Source organism: Pantherophis guttatus, chromosome 3, assembly GCF_059756535.1.
Source record: "Pantherophis guttatus breed Tessera chromosome 3, ASM5975653v1, whole genome shotgun sequence".
Classification (NCBI taxonomy): domain Eukaryota; kingdom Metazoa; phylum Chordata; class Lepidosauria; order Squamata; family Colubridae; genus Pantherophis; species Pantherophis guttatus.
This window is the reverse complement of record NC_142065.1, coordinates 203,885,698-203,907,951: the sequence shown is the minus strand read 5'-3', so window position 1 is coordinate 203,907,951 and position 22,254 is coordinate 203,885,698. Positions and strand designations below refer to the sequence as shown.

Sequence of the window (22,254 nt, the reverse complement as noted above, 5' to 3'; positions counted from 1 at the left end):
CATAAAGAACTATTTATAACTGCTGTATAACTCCATACATGTGTCAGAGCACTAAATTAGGGGGAAAGGAACAAGTTAATATTTATTTGAGCACTTTCAGGCTGGGCCTGGGGGAAGAGGCCTTCAGCAAAGATGTCAGAGAGATTACAGTTGACAAACCCATTTTAGATATCACAAAGGGTGCATCAACCTGGGACATGATATAACGGAATAATCCCAGGAGCGATGCCACTGTTCCAATCTGCTCTACCCGATCTATTAAAGGGCTTTTGGGGTATATGTGTGTGCATGTGTTTCAATCAGGGGTGAAATCTAAAATTTGTTACTACCGGTTCTGTGGCCGTGGCTTGGTGGGGGGGTAATGTGACTGGGTGGGCATGGCCATTTTTTTTTTTTTACTTTTAAAACCATTTTTTCTACAACTTCTTCGGCGAAGAGGTTGTAAAAAAATGCTTTCAAAAGGCTCTGACGATCCCAGCTGAGTTGCCTGATGGGACAGAGACTTTTTTTTCTTTTAAATGCCTCTGACGATCAGGCAACTCAGCTTGGATCGTCCGAGGCATTTAAAAGGAAAAATACCCTTTTTTTCTTTTAAAAGCTTTTGATGATCCCAGCTGAGCCACGTGATTATCAGAGGCTTTTTTTTTTTTTTTTGCTTTTAAAAGCATTTTTTCGGCCGAAGAGGTTGTAGAAAAAAATGCTTTTAAAAGTAAAAAAAAAGCCTCTGATGATTGTGCGGCTCAGCTAGGCATGGGGGGGGGGCAGGGATTTTTGCTACCAGTTCTCCGAACCACCCGCCTCCATCGCTACCAGATAGGGCGATCTGGTCTGAACCAGGAGCATTTCACCCCTGGTTTCAATCTCCCAAATCTCTGAAACACTTTGCCAAATTATTTCATAGCGTTATCTGGAATAATTGTTTTAGATACATATGGGAGCAAACGCCCACAAGGAAACATTAAGTTGATGAATTTGATGCTTGTTGAACTTGGGAGAATGGGGGGGGGAACCCTCCGCCGCCTCCTGTGAAGGCAGGAGCAAGTCAGGGTTAGATAGGCTTGCTATAATAAAATGAGAATGAATTAAAATGGAAATTGCTTGCAAGTATGTAGGGGGATGAAGGGACATGGTGGCTCAGTGGCTAAGATGCTGAGTTTGACGATCGAAAGGTCAGCAGTTCAGCGGTTCAAATCCCTAGTGCCGCGTAAGGGGGTGAGCTCCCGTTCCTTGTCCCAGCTTCTGCCAACTGGCTTCTGCCAGTTTGAAAGCACGTAAAAAATGCAAGTAGAAAAATAGGGACCACCTTTGGTGGGAAGGTAACAGTGTTATGTGCGCTTTTGGCGTTTACTCATTCCGGCCACATGACCACGGAGACGTCTTCGGACAGTGCTGGCTCTTCGGCTTTGAAACGGAGATGAGCACTGGCCTCTAGAATCGGGAACGACTAGCACGTATGTGCGAGGGGAACCTTTACATTTATGTAGGCGGAATGCATTTCTGTCCACCAGCCTACTGTACCCCTAATCTGAGACCCTAACCGATGTGTTGGGATTGTAATTGTGTAAATTCAGAATAGCAGAATAACAGAGTTGGAAGAGGCCTTGGAGATCTTCTAGTCCAACCTCCTGCTCAAGCAGGAATACCTATACTATTTTAGAGAGATCTCTTCTTAAAAATCCTCCAGTGATGAAGTACCCACAAGTTTTGAAGGCAAGCTGTTCCACTGATTGATTGTCCTCACCATCACAAAATTTCTCCTTAGTTCTAGGTTGCTTCTCTCCATTGCTCCTTGTCCTGCCTCCTGGTGCTTTAGAGTTGACTCCTCTTCTTTGTGGGAGCCCCTCGGATATAGGAAAACTGCTATCATGTCTCCCCTAGTTCCTTCCTTTCACTAAACTAGTTCTTCATATGTTTTAACCTCCAATCCCCTAAGCATCTTTATTGTTCTTCTCTGGAATTTTTCTAGTGTCTCAACTTCTTTCAAAATCTGATTACACATTCTGAAAGTGATCATGTTCACATCCGCAAGGTTAGGCACAGGTGATGATAACATCCATCTGATAATCCTCCTTTGGTTGCATTGTCCCAATTTTCACTCTTTTCAATTGTTGTGTAAATAGCAAATCATCTTCTTCTTTTAACGACCCCATAATCCCTTGCGGAGTGGAGTCTGGGCAACTGAATGCAGCTGAGTGTTTATTGGCCAGATGCCCTTCCTGTCACCAATGCCGAGTTTTGTTTCAGCAGATACATTCTCATTGTGCCCAGAGAGAGAAATATCTGCCTCTACCTAGGATCGAACTCACAGCCTTCTGATTGTGAGGCGAGAACTCCACCTCTAGACCACCGCACCACTCATGTAAATAGCAAATCTAAAACCAAATTTCCATTGCCAGCATCCAGCTGTGTTGTACAGAAAACAAGTGGGTGATTTTGCAGTATTTGTTGAGACCCATCAGTGGTAGGTTCCTCCCAGTTCCGCCCGGTTCCGGCGAGCCAGTAGCAGTGACGATATGATGTCACTGAACCGGTTCTGCCCCCCGCCCCCCATCCTCCGCCCACATTATTCTTACCTTTTATTTGGCCCCACCTCCAATCTATTGCTGCCTCCTGAGCACCAGCTGATGAGCTATAAGGAAAAACTGTTTAAACTCTTGCTGCGGGGCTTCAAAGGGCTGCCCTACAGCTGATCAATGGTAAAAGGCAGTTTGGTGGTAGATCGGTGCCTCCAAAAACAAATGAGTAGACCGGTGCCTGCAAAAATAAATGGGTACACCAGTGCCTGCAAAAATACATGAGTAGACCAGTTTCTGCAAAAATAAATGGGTAGACCGGTACAGCTCTGCAAGCAGTTAAAAGCTTGGTAGACCAGTACCTCTGCTAAATCCTAAATAATTGTCACATGACCATCAAACCACGCCCACAAAATAAGCCACGCCCACAGAACCGGTAGTAAAAAAATTTAGAACCCACCCCTGAGACCCATATACAGTAAGACACAGTAAGACACTGTTGTGAGATTTCAGATTAAGCAGACAAAATAGAATCAGAATAGAGCTGGGAGAATATAGCATGCAAAGTGTTTCTTGACTGTTTGTTTGTTTGTTTGTTTGTTTGCCTTTATTCTTAGCGTAGAAAGAGTAACAAGAGCCATAAGGTCTTGGTGACACATAATCAATCAATCAATCAATCAACCAAGGGGAAAAGGCATCATTTTCTTTGAAAGACTGGCTTTTCCTGACAGATACCAGAGCGAAGGAGATTCAGCTAAGGGGTATAAATAAACTCACAATTCTCTCTCCTGTTGCTGGGCATCTGACTTTAAAGAAGTGTGGAGTGTAGAAAATTACTTTATGAGCTAACTGCTCTAACAGTTTGGGGGCTAATTATCTGTCAACAATCATACAGCTTCTGCTAAACAGAGAGAGCCTCCAGTCTCATGTAATGTAATTGCCACTGAATTTTCCATAGGAGTTAATCAAGATCATTTCAAACTTAGCTGGCAATCTTTTTGAGGCTGGCAAAACCTAGATTTTTCTTCCTCTTTGGGTCTCTTTTTTCAGTCTTTGGGAATCTGCACAGGAGAGAGCGATCCCACACTGTGTTGTCTTCTTGCTGACTCTTTTTTGCTCATTCTGAGTCACCCTGAAGCCTGCATTCCTTTAGCAACAAAGAGTACTTAATTCTCACCTTGCTTGCCAGCTAGCCATCTTCCTCTTCCTTCCCCTCAGCCTTCCCCTCTCCAACATCCACACCTCTCCAACTTTCTCTTAGGTTTTCACCCATTTTAATATTTTCCCTGCTATGAGAGACTATTTCTACAGTATGTAAAGTGCTTTTCTGTTGTTCTTGAAGCACTATTCCAGACTCGGGTTATCACATTGACAGCTTGACAAAATGGCAGACAGTCACAGGTGGTATTCAGACGGTTCGGACCAGTTCGCTCAGACCGGTTCGCCCGAACCAGTAGCAGAAATTGCAGGTGCACCCCGGCTCTATGCCATCCGATTTAGGCACGTTTTTGAGGCCGGGTGCATGCACCAAAATCTCACACAACCTTGAACGAGAAGATCAAAGTTTGTAAGATATGCGATGAGAAATTGTTGTAGTTCGACCGTTTTTGAGGGGATGGAGAATATATGCAGGCAAAAATATGAGGGGACTCAGTGCTAGGAATGTTGACTCATATACTGGTAGGTCTCCAGCTATTTTTTGCATTCTGGAACTTCCTTCCTTCCTTCCTTCCTTCCTTCCTTCCTTCCTTCCTTCCCTCTTATCCTCCTCCTTTTTCTCCTCCTCCTCCTCCTCCTCCTCCACCACCTCTTCCTCGTTGTCCTCCTTCTCTTTCTTCTTCCTCCTCCAATGGAGATAGTAAAGAAATTGAAGTAAAGAATTGCAATCCACTCTCTGCAATTTGTCAGCTTTATGAGATCAGTGACCTGAGCAGCCATAACAGAACAGTGCTCTTCAATAATTGCTCCTTTCAGAATGAAGATTGTCTTCCATGACAGGGGATTTCAAAAAAAAAAAAAAAGGCAAGATGGCAGCTAAGCAACCCAAACCCAACCCCTTCAACTCCCAGAATTCCTCACAGCCAGCATGAAACAATGAATGGAAACTAACCGAGGAAAGAACCAACATAGAACTAAGGCGAAATTTCTTGACAGAACAATCAAGCAATCGAACAACTTGCCTTCAGAAGTTGTGGGTGCTCCATCATTGGAAGTTTTTAAGAAAAGATTGGACAAATATTTGTCTGAAGTGGTATAGGGTTTCCTGCCTTAGCAGGGTTTGGACCAGTGGTAGATTTCAAATTTTTTTACAACCGGTTCTGTGGGCGTGGCTTGGTGGGCGTGGCATGTCTTGGTGGGCATGGGCGTGGCATGGTGGATGTGGCAGGGGAAGGATACTGCAAAATCCCCATTTCCTCCCAATCAGCTGGGACTTGGGAGGCAGAGAATAGATGGGGGTGGGGCCAGTCAAAATTTTTACTATCGATTCTCCGAACTACTCAAAATTCCCACTACCGGTTCTCCAGAAGTGGTCAGAACCTGCTGAAATCACCTCTGGTTAGAAGACCTCCAAGGTCTCTTCCAACTTTATTATTCTATGTTCCATGTTCCCTTGGCATGTTGTACATTTTACACATGTAAAATGGGGCTAGAACTTTGATTGCATTGTCTTCCTTTTGGCTCCTGAAGACAATCTTGTTTAATGATGTTATCTATCCATCAGAGAAGATGTTTTCTGTTTTCATCTAGCTTCCTGGTTTTAGAGGACCCCATGCAGGGGTGAAATCCAGCAGGTTCTGACAGGTTCTGGAGAACCGGTAGTGGAAATTTTGAGTAGTTCGGAGAACCGGCAAATACCACCTCTGGCTGGCCCCAGAGTGGGCTGGGAATGGAGATTTTGCAATATCCTTCCCCCAGGAGTGGGGAGGGAATGGGGATTTTGCAGTACCCTTCCCCTGCCACGCCCACCAAGCCACGCCCACCAAACCATGCCCACAGAACCGGTAGTAAAAAAAAATTGGATTTCACCACTGACCCCATGCCTGTTTTCAAAGACAGTTTGGTGTAGTGAAGATACCAGACTAGAAACAGAGAGGCATAATCTCACTCAACTCCAGGAAAGAGTCAATGGCAAACTTGATAGAGCCTTGATAAGAGCCTTGATAGTACAGTGGTCTAAGCATCCTGTTATTAACACAGCTGCCTGCAATTTACTGCTGGTTCGAATCTCTCCAAGGCTCAAGGTTGACTCAGCCTTCCATCCTTTCTAAGGTAGGTGAAATGAGGACCCAGTTTGTGGGGGCAATAAGCTGACTTTGTATAAATATACAAGAGTATGAAGGCTATTGCTTAACGCATTGTAAGCCACCCTGAGTCTCTGGAGAAGGGCGGCATATAAATCAAATTAAAAAAAAACAAAAAACTATTTCTGGAATCTTGCCATGAAAACTGCAAGAACTTCTCCAGGCAGTTGCTGGGAGTCCAGACTGATAGGACTGCAACATGTATGCCTGGCTTTCAGAGTTTCAGTTGCTCATTTTTAAAAATTTATTCTCATTTTGGATCACGTCATCACCCTTCTGGGAAACAAATTATACTTTATAATTTTATTTGATCTCTGAACAATGGGACTCATGATGTCCACGGAAAGGGAACTATGATTAAAGGTCTGATGTGATATTCTGATGCAAACAGTGTCCCTCAAATGCTGACGTGTACCCCAAGTACAAAACAGAAGAACCTGTTATCGTGATGCCCTTGCCAGATCCTGCAAAATTCTTTTTCCTCTTGAATTTACAATTCTAACAGAATAACAGATTTGGAAGGGACCTTGGAAATTTTCTAACCCCCTGCTCAAGCAGAGAATCCTATACCATTGCAGACACATGGTTGTCCAATCTCTTCTTAAAAACTTCCAGTGTTGGAGCATCCACAACTTCTGGAGGCCAGTTGTTCCACTGATTAATTGTTCTCACTGTCAGGAAATTTCTCCTTAGTTCTAGGTTGCTTCTCTCCTTGATTCGTTTCCTCCATTGCTTCTTCTTTTGCCTTCAGGTGCTTTGGAAAATAGGTTGACTCCTTCTTCTTTGGGGCAGTCCCTTAAATATTGGAACACTGCTATCATGCCAGACCTCTAAGAAGACCTCAGTCCATGTACTTTGTACCTTTGCAACATTGACATTTAGAAACTGTCATTATTCTATTGATAGCAATAGCCCTTAGACTTATATACCGCTTCACAGTGCTTGACAGCTGTCTCTAAGTGGTTTACAGAGTCAGCCTATTTCCCCAGACAATCTGGGTCCTCATTTTACCCATTTGAAAGGATGGAAGGCTGAGTCAACCTTGAACCTGGTGAGATTTGAACTGCCAAATTGCAGGCAGCCAGCAGGCAGCAGAAGTCGTCTGCAGTACTGCATTCTAACCACTGCGCCACCGTGGCTCATATGATGCTGTGGTAGCGCAGTGGTTAGAATGCAGTATTGCAGGTAACTCTGCCGACTGCCAGCAATTCGATTCTGAGCAGCTCCAGGTTGACTCATCCTTCCATCCTTCCGAGGTTTGTAAAATGAGGACCCAGATTGTTGGAGGCAATAGGCTGACTCTGTAAATCACTAGAAGAGGGCTGTAAAAGTACTACGAAGCGGTTATATAAGTCTAAGTGCTATTGCTATTTTCAAAATGTCCAAGAATGCTAAGTTTGGTGGCCAAGATCTATTACTACAACTTTGGGGCACTTTTGTGTAACCAAAGAGAACCCAACCCTTATTACCAACCCAACCCCTCCCAAAAAGCTACTGCGCAACAAAGCCTAAATCTGGGCCTGCCGAATGATTTCATTCTGGGTTCATTATTTCCCCAAATAAACCGACAGCGATAACAACAGTGATAACAGTGCCATGCTGAGTATGATGTATGTTTTTCCTGACCCCTCTCCTCCTATATTACACCAGACTGCCAAGCAAGTCACAAGATGTTCTGTGAAAGTAAATGAAATAAAAATATATTAAAAATGGCTAATTGTGTTTGCAATCAGTCCTGACTCTGGTACCATGACTCATTCCTTGCAAACGTTTGTAGTTCAGCGAGAGTTTAATGCTTCCAAGTGCTTCTTATCTCTCTTTTTTTTTTTATCTCCATGCAGAGTCAGCATTAGGGGCTTTCATCGAAATCCATTGAACATTTCACCGCTGCTCTTGCCAGCCAGATCTAATTATTCATAGCCCAAATGTTGACTTCTTTTTAGAACATAGAACATAGAATAATAGACATGGAACGGACCTTGGAGGTCTTCTAGTCCAAGCAGGATACCTTGTACCATTTCAGATAAATTGTTGTCCAATCCTTTTTGAAAGCCTCCAGTGATGGAGCACCCACAACTTCTGAAGGCAAGTTGTTCCACTGATTAATTGTTCTCACTGTCAGGAAATTTCTCCTTAGTTCTAGGTTGCTTCTCTCCTTGATTAGTTTCCAGCCATTGCTTCTTGTCCTGCCCTCAGGTCCTTTGGAGAATAGCTTGACTCCCTCTTCTTTTTGGCACCCCCTGAGATATTGGAACACTGCTATCATGTCACCCCTAGTCCTCCTTTTCACTAAACTAGACATACCCAGTTCCTGTAACTGTTCTTCATATGTTTTAGCCTCCAGCCATCTGATCATTCTTGTTGCTCTTCTCTGCACCCTTTCCAGACTTTCGATATCTTTTTTAATATTGTGGCGGCCAGAATTGGATACAGTATTCCAAGTATGGCCGTACTAAGGCTTTGTAAAGTGGTGTTAGTACTAATATTCAACTCTTGACAGTGATCCAAAGAAAGTTGGTATGTTCATATCTCATTTAGGAAAGGCTTCTTTGTGTCACTCCATTGATTGTGAATTTTGACTCAACCAGTTGGAATGAGTATTCAGGGTGTTGTAAATGGATTTCCCTCTGGAATTGCATGCTTGGTAGAAGAGGATGTCCATCCCAGATAAGAGAAATATCTTGTTCTTGGTCAAGGATATACAAAAATGGTATATCTGCTAGAATTTCCAGACAAACATAAGTAAAGGTAAAGGTTCCCCTCGCACATATGTGCTAGTCATTCCCAACTCTAGGGGGTGGTGCTCATTTCCGTTTCAAAGCCAGAGAGCCGGTGCTGTCCGAAGACGTCTCCGTGGTCATGTGGCCAGCATGACTAAACACCAAAGGTGCACGGAACGCTGTTACCTTCCCACCAAAGGTGATCCCTATTTTTCTCCTTGCATTTTTTACGTGCTTTTGAACTGCTAGGTTGGCAGAAGCTGGGATAAATAATGGGAGCTCACCCCATTACGTGGCACTAGGGATTCGAACCGCTGAACTGCTGACATTTCGATTGACAAGCTCAGCATCTTAGACGCTGAGCCACCGCATCCCTTCAGACAAACATAGATTAACATATAAGAAGTATTTCTGAAGTACATTAATCAATTCCGCCCTCAATTTTTATTAATCTGAGGGTGTTAATGGGATCAATTAAAAAAGCATGCGTATGTTTGCAAATCCTAAATTATGTGGGATTCTGGTATGTGACTATATTACAGCATAAAATGATTGGAAACTAATTGCTCCAACTGGGACAGCTAGTTTTCATTCATGTGAGCACTACATCTTACACTTTCTTCAATATCTCAAATAGATACCCATAGTATAGTTTGGGGAATGTACAGAGCGATTTCAGCTCATTGGTTGACCACCTAAGTATTGTTTTAGTTTTCCATAGCCTGAATGTGGAGATAATGTGGAGAATATCAGATAGTCCTCAACTTACAACAGTTCCTTCAGTGACTGTTCAAAGTTACGACGGGTCTGAAAAATGTGACATGACCGTTTTTCATAATTACAACCTTTGCAGCATCCCCAGGATCATGTGATAAAAATTCAGATGCTTGGCAACTGGTTCACATTTATGACGGCTGTAATGTCCTGGGGTCATGTGATCCCCTTTTGCAACCTTCTGACAAACACAATCAATGGGGAAGCCAGATTCATTTGACAGCCACGTTACTAGCTTTACAACCCCAGTGATTCACTTAACAACTGTAGCAAGAAAAGTCATAAAATGGGGCAAAAGATTCACCTAACAAATGTCTCACTTAAGAACAGAAATGTTGGGCTCAATTGTGGTTGTAAGTCGAGGACTACTTGTGTTTGTACTATCAGGGAGCAGAGAGAAAATATCTGCTGCGAACTCCACATAGGCGTCAGGAAGGGCATCCATCCAGTAAACATGCTCAGCTCCATTCAGTCACCTCAACAGAAAGGGATTTCAGGTCATAAAAAGAAAAAAAAATGTACTACTAAATTTGAATATGGGCCTCTCATTTGTGTTCATTTCCTGCAGACAGCAGCTCAGGCGGTTTTATTTATGTGCATGAATACCGCTGGGATCTTCATTAGCTACCTGTCGGATCGAGCTCAACGCCAAGCTTTCTTAGAGACCCGAAGATGTGTAGAAGCTCGACTGCGGCTGGAAACTGAAAATCAGCGTCAGGTAAGGCAAGAGGGAACATCTAAAGAACTTCCCCTGTGTGCTCTCCAGTGCTGGGATTCAGCCGGTTCGGGCCAGTTCGGGCGAACTGGTAGTTAAATTGCTGGCTGGCCCTTCCCCGCCCCGTCCCTTCCAGAAGTCCCCACATGCCCTGTTTTTACTCCCAGGAGGTAGCAGAGCGGTCTCCTAGGCCCAAAACGGGGCACAGGGGGTGCGGCACGGCCCCTACGCAGTCTGTTTTTGCTCCCAGGAGGCTGCAGTGAGGCCTACTAGGCCCAAAACGGGGCACGGGGGGTGCGGCACTGCTCCCCGCAGTCCGATTTTGCTCCCAAGAGGCTGCAGGGAGGCCTACTAGGCCCAAAACGGGGCACAGGGGGGTGCATCCCCCCACGGCCCGTTTTTCCTCAAGGGGTGTGCAGGAGGCCGAGTGCTGCCTGTCACACCCCCTGGCCATGCCCACCATGGCCAAGCCCACCTAGCCGGTCATTAGGTCAGAGAACCGGTTGTTAAATTATTTGAATTCCACCACTGGTGCTCTCCATTCTGCCCTTGGCTTTGCAACAGTGGAAGACTTCTGGCAGCATTTTCGTTCTTGCAGAAGATTAAGAATACTGAATATTTTCATCCAATCTTCAGGTTTAGGATTAAAGCATCAGTTCTTCTTAGTGAAAAACACTTTACTAGATGCTTTGCTTTTCTCGCCTTAAAATAAGTTCCGGGCTTAATAAGAATTTAGCAACAATACATTAAATGCACTTGGAATGAAGACAAAAGGGGTTATTAGTGCTGTGATAAATGGCTTTTAAAAAAGGAGCAAACTCTTAAGCACCAAAGGAGAAAATAGGTACTTTTTTTCTTGAATATTCTTTGAATAGGAGTTTACTGGTGGCCAGAGTCATTCATTCAGCTGAAAACCTCTAGATAGAAATGCGTGAGTCATCTTGCTTTAAGCTAAAATGCGAGATCATCCATCACTATTTATATTCAAACATTTGGGCATAGCACAGGGAGTTTAATTTCTCTCCTCCTTCAATGGAATGAGATATATGATAAGCACTGGTCCAAAGGAACAGCAAAAGTTTGTTCTACCCCAGGGGGAAGCTTTGGCGAATGAGGAAATGGATCTTGATCTAAAGTCTTTGATCTGTGAAGTGAGTTCTCGCCTCCAAAATTGCATGCACTTAACTTTTCTTTTTTTTTAAAGCTGGAAGACAAAGGCGATACCAATAAAAAATAGCTTTAACAATCAGAGATAAGGCCACACTTGGAATACTGCATTCAGTTTTGGTCGCCATGATGTACAAAAGATGTTGAGCCTCTAGAAAAAGTGCAGAGAAGAGCAACAAAGATGATTCGCCTAAAAAAGCCCTTTATCTCCCTACCGGCCAGACTCAACTGCGTGTCACTGATCTCTGCATAATCAGAAATGTTGCAGTCATCGGAACAAGAACGCCTCTCTGCAAAAGATGCTGATAGCTTAATAACGATACTTACTACCCAGGCAGAAAGCTGCCATATGCTCAAAATTACATAGCCCTCCGGCCCCATTTCAGCGTTACTGCTAGTAATGCAGGCATAGTTCAAAAGTGGTTCTTATCTACATAGGGTCGTAATAAAACCAATAAAAACCACTAATAAAAATAAAATCCAGTTTAATCTAGTGGTTAAGACACCAGGCTAGACCACCAGGAGACAGTGAGTTGTAGTTCTGCCTTAAGCATGAAAGCCTTGAGTTATGTATAAAAATAATAAAGGGAGGATAATTTGTTTTAAAAAAACAAATTAATATTATTAGAAGATCAACAGCAAGTGGGAAGATCCCATATCACAATATCTGGACTGGAGGCTAAAACATATGAAGAACAGTTGCAGGAACTGGGCATGTTTAGTTTAAAGAAAAGAAGGACTGGGGGAGACATGATAGCAGTGTTCCAATATCTCAGGGGCTGCCACAAAAAAGAGGGAGTCAAGCTATTCTCCAAAGCAGAGAATAGCTTGACTTTTTCTACCTGAGGGCAGAAAAAGAAGCAATGGGTGGAAATTAATCAAGGAGAGAAGCAACCTAGAACTAAGGAGAAATTTCCTGACAGTGAGAACAATTAATCAGTGGAACAACTTACCTCCAGAAGTTGTGAATGCTCCAACACTAGAAGTTTTTAAGAAGAGAGTGGACAACCATTTCTCTGAAGTGGTGTAGGGTTTCCTGCCTAAGCAGAGGGTTGGACTAGAAGATCTCCAAGGTCCCTTCCAACTCTATTATTCTATTCTATACCTTTCTCTAAAATGTTTGAAGATTCCAAATATTTTAGAATATTTCCTGAGTTATTTTGACACAAGGGAAGGTTTTTATATTTCTTTTCACTGCAAGTTGATTTTTTTTGGGGGGGGGGGAACATTAATATCTGAGATATCTCCTTTTAAACAATGTTCCACACACAGTTGTTTTTCGTAAAAAAGGAAAAACAATTCAATACATTTCAAAACAACAGTCCAAGTGCTTATATTTTTATTCATTCATTCATTTATATGGCTGCCCATCTCACCAGAATCTTCACCATTGAAAGATTCAAATGTCTAAATATTTTCCACTGAATCAATAGACTTCAGGTGAAAGTCGGTTTTTTTGCTTTTGGTTGGTTGCAATTTGATTGGTTCATTCAATCCAGAGACTATTAACTCGTCCTCTCCCTGTTTTTGTTTTTTGTTTCAGGAGCGGCTGGTTCTGTCTGTGTTGCCTCGATTTGTCGTGCTAGAAATGATTAATGACATGAGCAATGTGGAAGGCGAACATTTACAACACCAGTTCCATAAGATCTATATTCACCGTTATGAAAACGTCAGGTGCTTCTTTTTTTTTTTCTCCCAGATTAACCGTGTCTTCTTCTGCTGAATTCATGTTTGTCTTTTGGTCAGTTTCTTCCTCATTGGTTTGGAAGGTTAGGAGACGTTCCTGAATTGTTGAGTTTCTCTTCTTCTTGTTATTGTTATTCTTCGCTTCTTCTTCCTGTTTGAAACCAGGGAGATGTCCCTAGTCGAATTCCTCAAAATATCCCAGCCTTCTTTTGCTCGCTTCACTTTCTCTTACAAATGAGAGGGGATTTGATTTCATTTTAGCGCTCCAGTTTTCCATGGTAGCTCTCTGAGTCTGCCATCCCAAGCATGCTAACTTCAAAGGATGTATGGACAGAATTGATGGGACTTGCTTCCTTGTAAATATGATTAAACTTCAGCTACAATCTTTTCAGTTACTGCTGTATGCCCAGGCCGTTGCAGCAATCACACAGATGTGCACAATTCAAGATATGGAAGACTGAATTATCCCTGGCTGGGCAACTGCCAGGAAACAGAAAGAAAAGCAGAGCTATCAAAGCATGGATGAGAAAGAAATAACCCTCCTGAATGCAATAGGTCATCCTGAAACCCAATTTCGCTTGGACTGCTAGCTAGCAATCCTGCCAATTGGAATCACATTTTTAAAAACTATTCAGTTAAAATAACTATTCAGGCCTGCATATTTTATTATGCTTAAGAGGAATTATTCAGTTATCTATGCCATCCTAGGGGACGTGGTGGCTCAGTGGCTAAGATGCTGAGCTTGTCGATTTGAAAGGTCGGCAGTTCAGCGGTTCAAATCCCTAGTGCCACGTAACGGGGTGAGCTCCTGTTACTTGTCCCAGCTTCTGCCAACCTAGTAGTTCGAAAGCACGTAAAATATGCAAGTAGAAAAATAGGGACCACCTTTGGTGGGAAGATAACAGCGTTCCGTGCGCCTTTGGCATTTAGTCATGCCGGCCACATGACCACAGAGACGTCTTTGGACAGCGCTGGCTCTTCGGCTTTGAAACGGAGATAAGCACCGCCCCCTAGAGTCGGGAACGACTAGCACATATGTGCGAGGGGAACCTTTACCTTTATGCCATCCTATCATAGTCTTAATAAATTAATCCCTCTCCCTCTCTCTCTTTCCCACTTCCTCTCCATGGTTAGGGTTAAGGGAAGTAGTGGGTTTCAATTTAGTTTGCTACCGGTTCGCTCATGCGCAGAAGCATCCAGGCGGGTGGGCAAAGCCTCCCGCTGCCGCCACTACCAGTTCTCCCAACCTGAGGTGAACCGGTAGCAACTCACCACTGGTTAAGGGCCATTGGGTTAGGTGGACGTTGGGTGATTGCAGAGACAAATGTTGCCAGCCTAACTACTACAGGTAGTCCTTCACTTATGACCACAATTGAGCTCAAAATTTCTGTTGCTGAGCAATGCAGCTGTTAAGTGTGCTTGGCCCCATTTTATGACATTTCTTGCCACAATTGTTAAGTGAATGACTGCAATTGTTAAGTTAGTAACTCAGTTGTTAAGTGAATCTGGCTTCCCCATTGTCTTTGATTGTCAGAAGACTGCCAAAGGTGATCACATGACCCGAGGACACTGCAACCGTCATAAATATATATATCAGTTGCCAAGTGTCTGAATTTTGATTACGTGACAGTGGGGGCGCTACGGTGGTCAGAAGTGTGAAAAACGGTCGTAAGTCATTGTTTCCCATGCCGTTGCAACTTTGAATGGTCAACAAATGGTTGTGAGTTGAGTTCTAGATGTATTAATGCCTCTGTTCCTTCACCTTATCTGTTCCCTTTTCTCTCTTCTGTCTCCTCCAAACTTGATTCTGCCACAAACATTATTTCTAATCTACATCATTGGAAAACCGAAGGATCAGGTTGGGGAAAAATCATTCTGGAAAAAAATCTATATAGTCACTAAAACTTCGGTTTGGTTTGGTGACTGAAGTGCCTCAGATAGAAAGTCCATACAGCGAGTGGTGAGGACAGTTGAGAACATTATAGGAAGCTCGCTTCCTGTTATTCAGAATACTGCTTATAAGCGCTATGTGCTTAGAGCTCAAAGCATTGTTAGAGACCCACACACCCACTTTATAGTCTGTTTCTATTGCTCCCTTCTGGGGGGGAGGTTTCAAAGTATTTCTAGCAAGACTACTAGATTCTGTAACAGCTTTGTTCCTTATGACATCCATCTAGTAAACTTGCAAGATTTGTTTTTCTCACCATGTACATGTCTACATCTGAACTAGACTGTGTTGTTTCTCTGTGTGTCATATATGTGTGTGAGTGTATGTGGGTATATGCATAATGGTTATCTTTTGAGAGCTGAATGCAGCGAAATTTCATTTAAATGTGTCCTGATTAGTGTACATTTAAAGTGACAATAAAACTCTATTCTATTCTATTCTATTCTATTCTATTCTATTCTATTCTATTCTATTCTATTCTATTCTACCCTACCCTACCCTACCCTACCCTACCCTACCCTACCCTATTCTATTCTATTCTATTCTATTCTATTCTATTCTATTCTATTCTATTCTATTCTATTCTACTCCATTCCATTCCATTCCATTCCATTCCATTCCATTCTTGATGAGAGGATCAATCATACATGAATACTTCTCTGTGTAGCATTGCTCTTTGAGTTGCCCTACTATCTCCTTACTAATCTGATTGTTCATCTCCTTTCTGTGTTCAGCATTCTTTTTGCAGATGTGAAAGGATTCACCAATCTCTCTACAACATTATCGGCTCAAGAGCTGGTACGGATGCTGAATGAACTTTTTGCCAGATTCGATCGCTTAGCACACGTGAGTCCAACTGCTGATGTCTTTTTCCTGAACTTCGGTAGAGAATCACGATGGAAAAAAAAAAAAAAGAAATGCATTCACAAAGAGATACTTAAATCAAATTTGCACATTTGGTGACTCAAAAGGCCAAATGCAAAATTTTGCTTTTAGTTTCCGAGTGCATCTCAGTTTTTCAGTCTAAGGCAGGCACAGCTAACATGTGCTCGGTAGGCTGTTTGTAGTGGTTGCACAGTCTTGAAATATCCCTGATTTTAATCTTGCTGGATTAATGGAACTGTTCCTTCCATTTATTTGCCTGGCCAAATTGCCTTTTTCTTCATTTGAAGCAAATGTTTCCTTCCCATCACATGTCTCATGAAATTAGATAATGTTCCTTGAGAAACCAACTCAAACCAGTTCAGGTAGCAAGTTTTATTCTCCATTTCTCCTGATGTACCCAAATCTCCGGACTCCTTAGTGGGAAAATAAATGCTTTAAATATTGTGGTCTATTTGCATAATCTTAAAGGGGAAACTGAGTTTTACTGGAGAAAAGTCTTTCCTGCAATCAGAACCACTCTGTAAACCAGGGTGTCAAACTCGCGTTGTCACATTGTCGTCATGCAGTAGTGTGTTTCAGAATCCATCGCTACCGGTTCGCTCATGGGCACGTGCGAATGTAAGCTTCTATGCATGCACAGAATCATCTGGGCAGGTGGGCAGAGCCTCCCGCCCCCGCTACCGGTTCGCCTGATCCGGGGCGAACTGGTAGCAACCCACCACTGTCATCACGTGATGTATCACGACTTTTTTCCCCTTTGCTAAAATCGGGGAGGGCCTGGCCAGTGCATGACGCATCTGGCCCGTGGGCCGCGAGTTTGACACCCCTGCTGTAAACCAATCTTTTTCAACCTTAGCTCCTTTAAGATGTGTGGACTTCAACTCCCAGAATTCCTCAGCCAGCATTTGGCTGGCTGGGGAATTCTGAGAATTGAAGTCCACACATCTTCAAGTTATCAAGGTTGAAAACACTGCTGTAGACACTAAACAAGAGGGTTGAATTTGGCAAAGAAGCTAAGTTTGTTATCAACAGATGGTGCAAGTAACCTCCACAGCTGAGAAATGATCAATAAGAAGACTGTTAGTCTTAAAGGATAGAAAAGGGAGTCACAACGTTTAAGCCCTAGGACTATTAGAGGACTTGATTGCTTAATTGACAGATGAGTTGTCCTCTTCTCCGGTTTCTTTGGAGATATGGTATCCAACTTCCTCCATTTTTCTTCAGAGCCAAGTTTCCTAACTGAGATTAATAGCACACTCTTAGCATCTGCCAAGAATCTGGCATACCAGCCCTTGTTGAAAGACTCTGCACAATTCATAATATGGCATAGGACATAGGAGGGAGGGAAGCAGGGAGGAATGGTGCAGAAGTTCATTGACTTTATTCAATGCCAGTTTTTCTTGCTTATTTTCTGACATGTTGTATTTTTCATGTTTCTCAAGCTTGCTTTAAATCATGCCTGGGAATTTTGTCATAGGTTATAAGAAGTTGGGGGGGGGGAAATCAGATTAAACCAAAATTTACTTAGTCCTTTAATTTGTTCGTTATTTCGAAGCTCAAAAAATAGGACATGAATTCAACTTCCTGTCATCTGGTTGTTGTAGTCTGAATCATCAATGATTATCGAGACTGATATTGTTTAAAAGGCTATTCTTCATAAATTAGTCTCCTTTGTAACTTTTAAAATTCTCTAACACAAAACGCAATACATCTTCTATTGGAGAATTCCACCGTTTAATTATACTGTGCCCTATGTAAAAAAAAACAAAACCTTCTTTTAATCTGACATGTATCTTCTAGCATTCAGAATTGTTCTCACCAGCAATAATGTACATTAAACATCCATCTCCTAGGATGGAACTTTCTCCTCGCTTAGATTTTCATGCAGAGGTGAGATGTTCTCTTGCATTCTGTGGGCCAAGAGCAGTGGTGGGATTCATATAATTTACAACTGGTTCTCTGCCCTAATGACTGGCTGGGTTGGGCGTGGCTGTGGTGAGCATGGGCGTGGTGGGCGTGTCCAGGGGGTGACTCGGCCTCATGCACCCCCATGGGAGCAAAAACGGGCTGCCGGGGGGAAGGGACACACTGCCCCCCCCCATTTCCCATTTTGGGCCTAGTAGGCCTCCCTGCACCCGCCTGGGAGCAAAAACGGGCCATGGGGGGGCTGTGCCGCACATCCCCACGCCCCATTTTGAACCTAGGAGGCCTTCCTGAAGCCTGCTGGGAAGCGAAAACGGGCCTAGGAAGCCTCCCTGAAGCCTCCTGACAGCAAAAATGGGCCGCGGGTGGGGTACGTTCCCCCTCATGCCCCATTTTTGGCCTAGGAGGCCTCCTTGCTCTTAACTGGGAGCCAAAATGGGGCGTGTGGGGACTCCTGGAAAAGGCGGGGCAGGAAGGGGCGGGGCCAGCCAGCAATTTAACTACTGGTTTCACCCGAACTGACCCGAACTGGCTGAATCCCACCGCTGGTCAAGAGTAAGCTTCAGTTAAATAGCCTTCAAAAACCTCTTAAACTGCAATGATTCATATTTCATCTTCATTCATTAAGTCATAACATGACCGAGCTATTACTAATCCATCATATTAAATGAGTAAATATTCAATGAACGAAAAACATCTCGCTGAGTCATCGAGGAACGCATCTGCTATTATGAACTAATTTTAGTGGGTTCAATCTGGCATGCTGTCCTGTGGTTAGCGGCCTACAGCTTTGGTTATCGGAGTTCATGACATTCCCCTCCAGGATTCTGCTCATGTAGGGAGAAGCTGGAAGTGCAGAAAATTGTATTGTCAAAAAACTGTATTGTCTCTGCTATGTTTACACGCTCAGGTGATGATTGGTGGTGGTAGCGACGGAGATTTACAGATAGTCCTCAATTTACAATCACAGTTTGGATCAGAAGCTGGCTTGCTAAGCGATTGCAGTCATTAAACGAGTCATCAGAATAACAGACATATTTTTTTCAGGAAAAATAAAACCAAGAAACATGAAAACTGGAGGACCATCAAGTAAACAAGAGCAAAGATTTTCTAATAGTTTGAGCCATACTCTGATAGAAACAGATATTTTTTTAAAAAAATTCACCCCCATCTTTATGATTTCTGTGTCTCCGTGATGTAATTCTTATGGCCCTTTTTTTCCAAGCTGCCATTACTACACATAGTGCGGAGACCATCTGGAGACGCATCAGAGCACAGATGGAAATCTGTCATCTTTGTCCTGCTAGGCAGCCAACTTTCCAGGGATTGTAACCTATTCTAGAGCAGGCTCATAGACATACACACTTACATCATCTTTGTCTGGAAGATATCCAGTTCATTGCATGGGCTAATCCAATTTTTATTGTGGTCTAATAGAGGATAAGAAGAATAGAATAGTTCTCCTTATCCTCGGGTGACACTGTGGCTCAGAGATTACTGGGCTTGTCAGCTTGTTGGCCCAGGTTCAAAATCTGAATGCCACATGATGGAGTGAGCTCTCGTCCCTTCCTGCAGCTCCTGCCACTCTAGCAGTTTGTGAGTAGATAAATAGGTACCACTTCAGTGGGAAGTTAACTGTGCTCCGTGATGTTATGCTGGCTACATGACCACAGAAATGTCTTCAGACAGAGCTGGCTCAATGGCCTTCACATGGAGATGAGCATCGCAATGACCAAAGGAGTAAAATCCTCTGGGACTCCTTTATCTTTACTTTCCTTATCTTCTATTAGACCAGAATAGAAGTTGGATTCTATCCAGTACAATATTCCCAGTCTTTCTAGATTATGAAACACACATCACATTTTAGAATTAACAGGGTTAGGAGAGATGATATAAAGCATTACTACCACATCTTGGGCCTCCTTCAAAGTTTTTAAAATTTCTTATAGTATCATAAAAAAAGCATTATTTTTTGCCCTTTGTTTCTGCCAAGAAACTGCTGTTTACAGTAGACTGAGTGCATTGTAATTTAAATGGTAACACCCAGATGAGTTTGGCTAAATCTACATCATCATTGATCATCTTTATGATCATCTCTAGATAAATCAATTAGAGACAGTTTGGCCAAAACTTTGTTCCAAATAAGAAATGTCTAGTAGTTAAGGTGCCAGGTTAAAAGACTGGAGATCATGAGTTCAAATTGCACCTTACCCATGAAAACCAAAGTTGGGTGACTTTGAGCCAATTACTAGGAGACTGAGTTCTAGTCGCACCTTAGGCAGAAAGCTGCCTGTGTAACTTTGGGCCAGTCTCTTTCTTTCTCCCTCTCTCCCTCCCTCTTTCCTTCTCTCTCCCTCCTTCTCTCTGTCTCTGTCTCTCTCCTTCTCTCTCTCTCTCTCTCTCTCCTTCTCTCTGTCTCTCTCCTTCTCTGTCTCTCTCCTCTGTCTCTCTCTGTCTCTCTCTCTCCTTCTCTCTCTCTCTCCTTCTCTCTGTCTCTGTCTCTCTCCTTCTCTTTCTCTCTCCTTCTCTCTCTCTCCTTCTCTCTCTCTCCTCTGTCTCTCTCTCCTTCTCTCTCTCTGTCTCTCCTTCTCTCTCTCTCTCTCTCTCCTTCTCTCTCTCTCTCCTTCTCTGTCTCTGTCTCTCTCCTTCTCTCTCTCTCCTTCTCTCTCTCTCTCTCCTTCTCTGTCTCTGTCTCTCTCCTTCTCTCTCTCTCCTTCTCTGTCTCTGTCTCTCTCTCTGTCTCTCTGTCTCTCTGTCTCTCTGTCTCTCTGTCTCTCTGTCTCTCTCTCTCTCTCTCTGCTCACTAAGGACCAGATCCAAATAAACAAACAAACAAAGTGCCCTACAGTGGGATAACAACAGCAGCTCGTCATTGCCCAAGTAGATCACTAATACCTTGTAATCTGAGAACTCTAATCTGCATTCAGATTGCCATCTTCATCATTGTCCGATTACTAGATTCCTTTTATTATAATCTAAACATGGGGAATTTTTCCTGTTGAGTTCTGATATGGGTAACTTAGCAAGGGTCTTAGACAGAGGTGGGTTTCACATAATTTTACCACCGGTTCGCCGCACACTGAAAATGTGAGCACGCACCTTCCACACATGTGCGCGACCTTCCGTGCATGTGCTTTGCTTGCATGCGTGGCTTGCAGGTATGTGCGTGGCTTAGAAAACATGGCTAAATAGGACGGCATAATGCCAGGGCGCAGGTGCCCGCTGGTCACTGCTACCGGTTCGTTCAAACCAGTCTGAACTGGCTGAATACCACCAGTGGTCTCAGATCTTGAAAGGAATTAAGATCCTGTTCTTTGCGGAAAATAGCAAGACTTGTTTCTTTCCAGATACAGAAAGGCATGTCCATCCTTTTCTCCCTGGTGTTCATCCTATCCATCTTCCTTTTGTATAAATAATTTCAGAGCTGCTATTCTTCTTCTTCTTTTTTATCTCCAGGAACATCACTGCCTTAGAATTAAGATCCTGGGAGATTGCTACTACTGTGTCTCTGGTCTTCCCGAGCCTCGGCAGGATCACGCTCACTGTTGCGTTGAGATGGGACTCAGCATGATCAAAACCATCAGGTAACTTGTGTTTCGTTTTATTGTTGCCCTCATACTGTGCTGCGGTCTGTGGTTTTACAGCTCTGACCTTGGGACAATAGAATATTTTGAAGGAACTTTGTCTTCCCCACTCCTACCCACTTAAAAAAGAAAGAAAGAAAGAAAGAAAGAAAGAAAGAAAGAAAGAAAGAAAGAACTAACCCTCTTTGCAAAAGACATTTGAGCAGAAACTTGGATTCAGGATTGTGTACGGAGTATTGCAGAACGGAGTATAGCTTGCAATTCAGCTACAGCCAGAAAACTATTCCTGGTTACCATTTCTTTCTTTCTTTCTTTCTTTCTCTAAACCGTTTAGAGAGGGCTGTAAAGCACTGTGAAGCGGTATACAAGTCTAAATGCTATTGCTAAGCGCTATTTCTTGTTGGAATCTAGTTTAGAGCAGGGATATTTTGGTCAAAGTTAGGAATGGAGCAGCCTGACTTGAAATTTTCCATCACATAACTCTTTAACATAGATAGATAGATAGATAGATAGATAGATAGATAGATAGATAGATAGATAGATAGATAGATAGATAGATGATAGATAGATAGATAGATAGATAGAGATAGAGATAGAGATAGAGATAGAGATAGAGATAGAGATAGAGATAGAGATAGAGATAGAGATAGAGATAGAGATACAGATACAGATACAGATACAGATACAGATACAGATACAGATATCAGAAGTGGGTTTCAGCAGGTTCTGACCAGTTCTGGAGAACCGGTAGCGGAAATTTTGAGTAGTTCACAGAACCAGTAGTAAAAATTCTGACTGGCCCCGCCCCCATCGATTCTCTGCCTCCCGAGACCCAGCTGATTAGGAGGAAATGGGGATTTTGCAGTAACCTTCCCCTGGATTGGGGAGGGAATGGAGATTTTACAGTATCCTTCCCCTGCCATGCCCACCAAGCCATGCCCACCAAGCCACACCCACAGAACCGGTAATGTGTGTGTGTGTGTGTGTGTGTGTGTGTGTGTGTGTGTGTATATGTATATGTATATGTATATGTATAT

The 22,254-nt window shown here is 43.0% G+C and overlaps 1 protein-coding gene across 3 annotated transcripts in view; it reads left to right on the top strand.

Annotated features, from left to right (window-relative positions):
* The window catches only part of ADCY8 (adenylate cyclase 8), a 163,386-nt gene that overhangs the window by 58,327 nt on the left and 82,805 nt on the right, over positions 1 to 22,254 (top strand). For all 3 annotated transcript variants that reach the window (XM_060681833.2, XM_087890895.1, XM_060681832.2), the window contains exons 2-5: positions 9,878 to 10,027; positions 12,735 to 12,865; positions 15,560 to 15,671; positions 21,090 to 21,217. In XM_060681833.2, the coding sequence (XP_060537816.2) occupies positions 9,878 to 10,027; positions 12,735 to 12,865; positions 15,560 to 15,671; positions 21,090 to 21,217 (521 nt within the window). The remainder of the gene's footprint in view (positions 1 to 9,877; positions 10,028 to 12,734; positions 12,866 to 15,559; positions 15,672 to 21,089; positions 21,218 to 22,254) is intronic.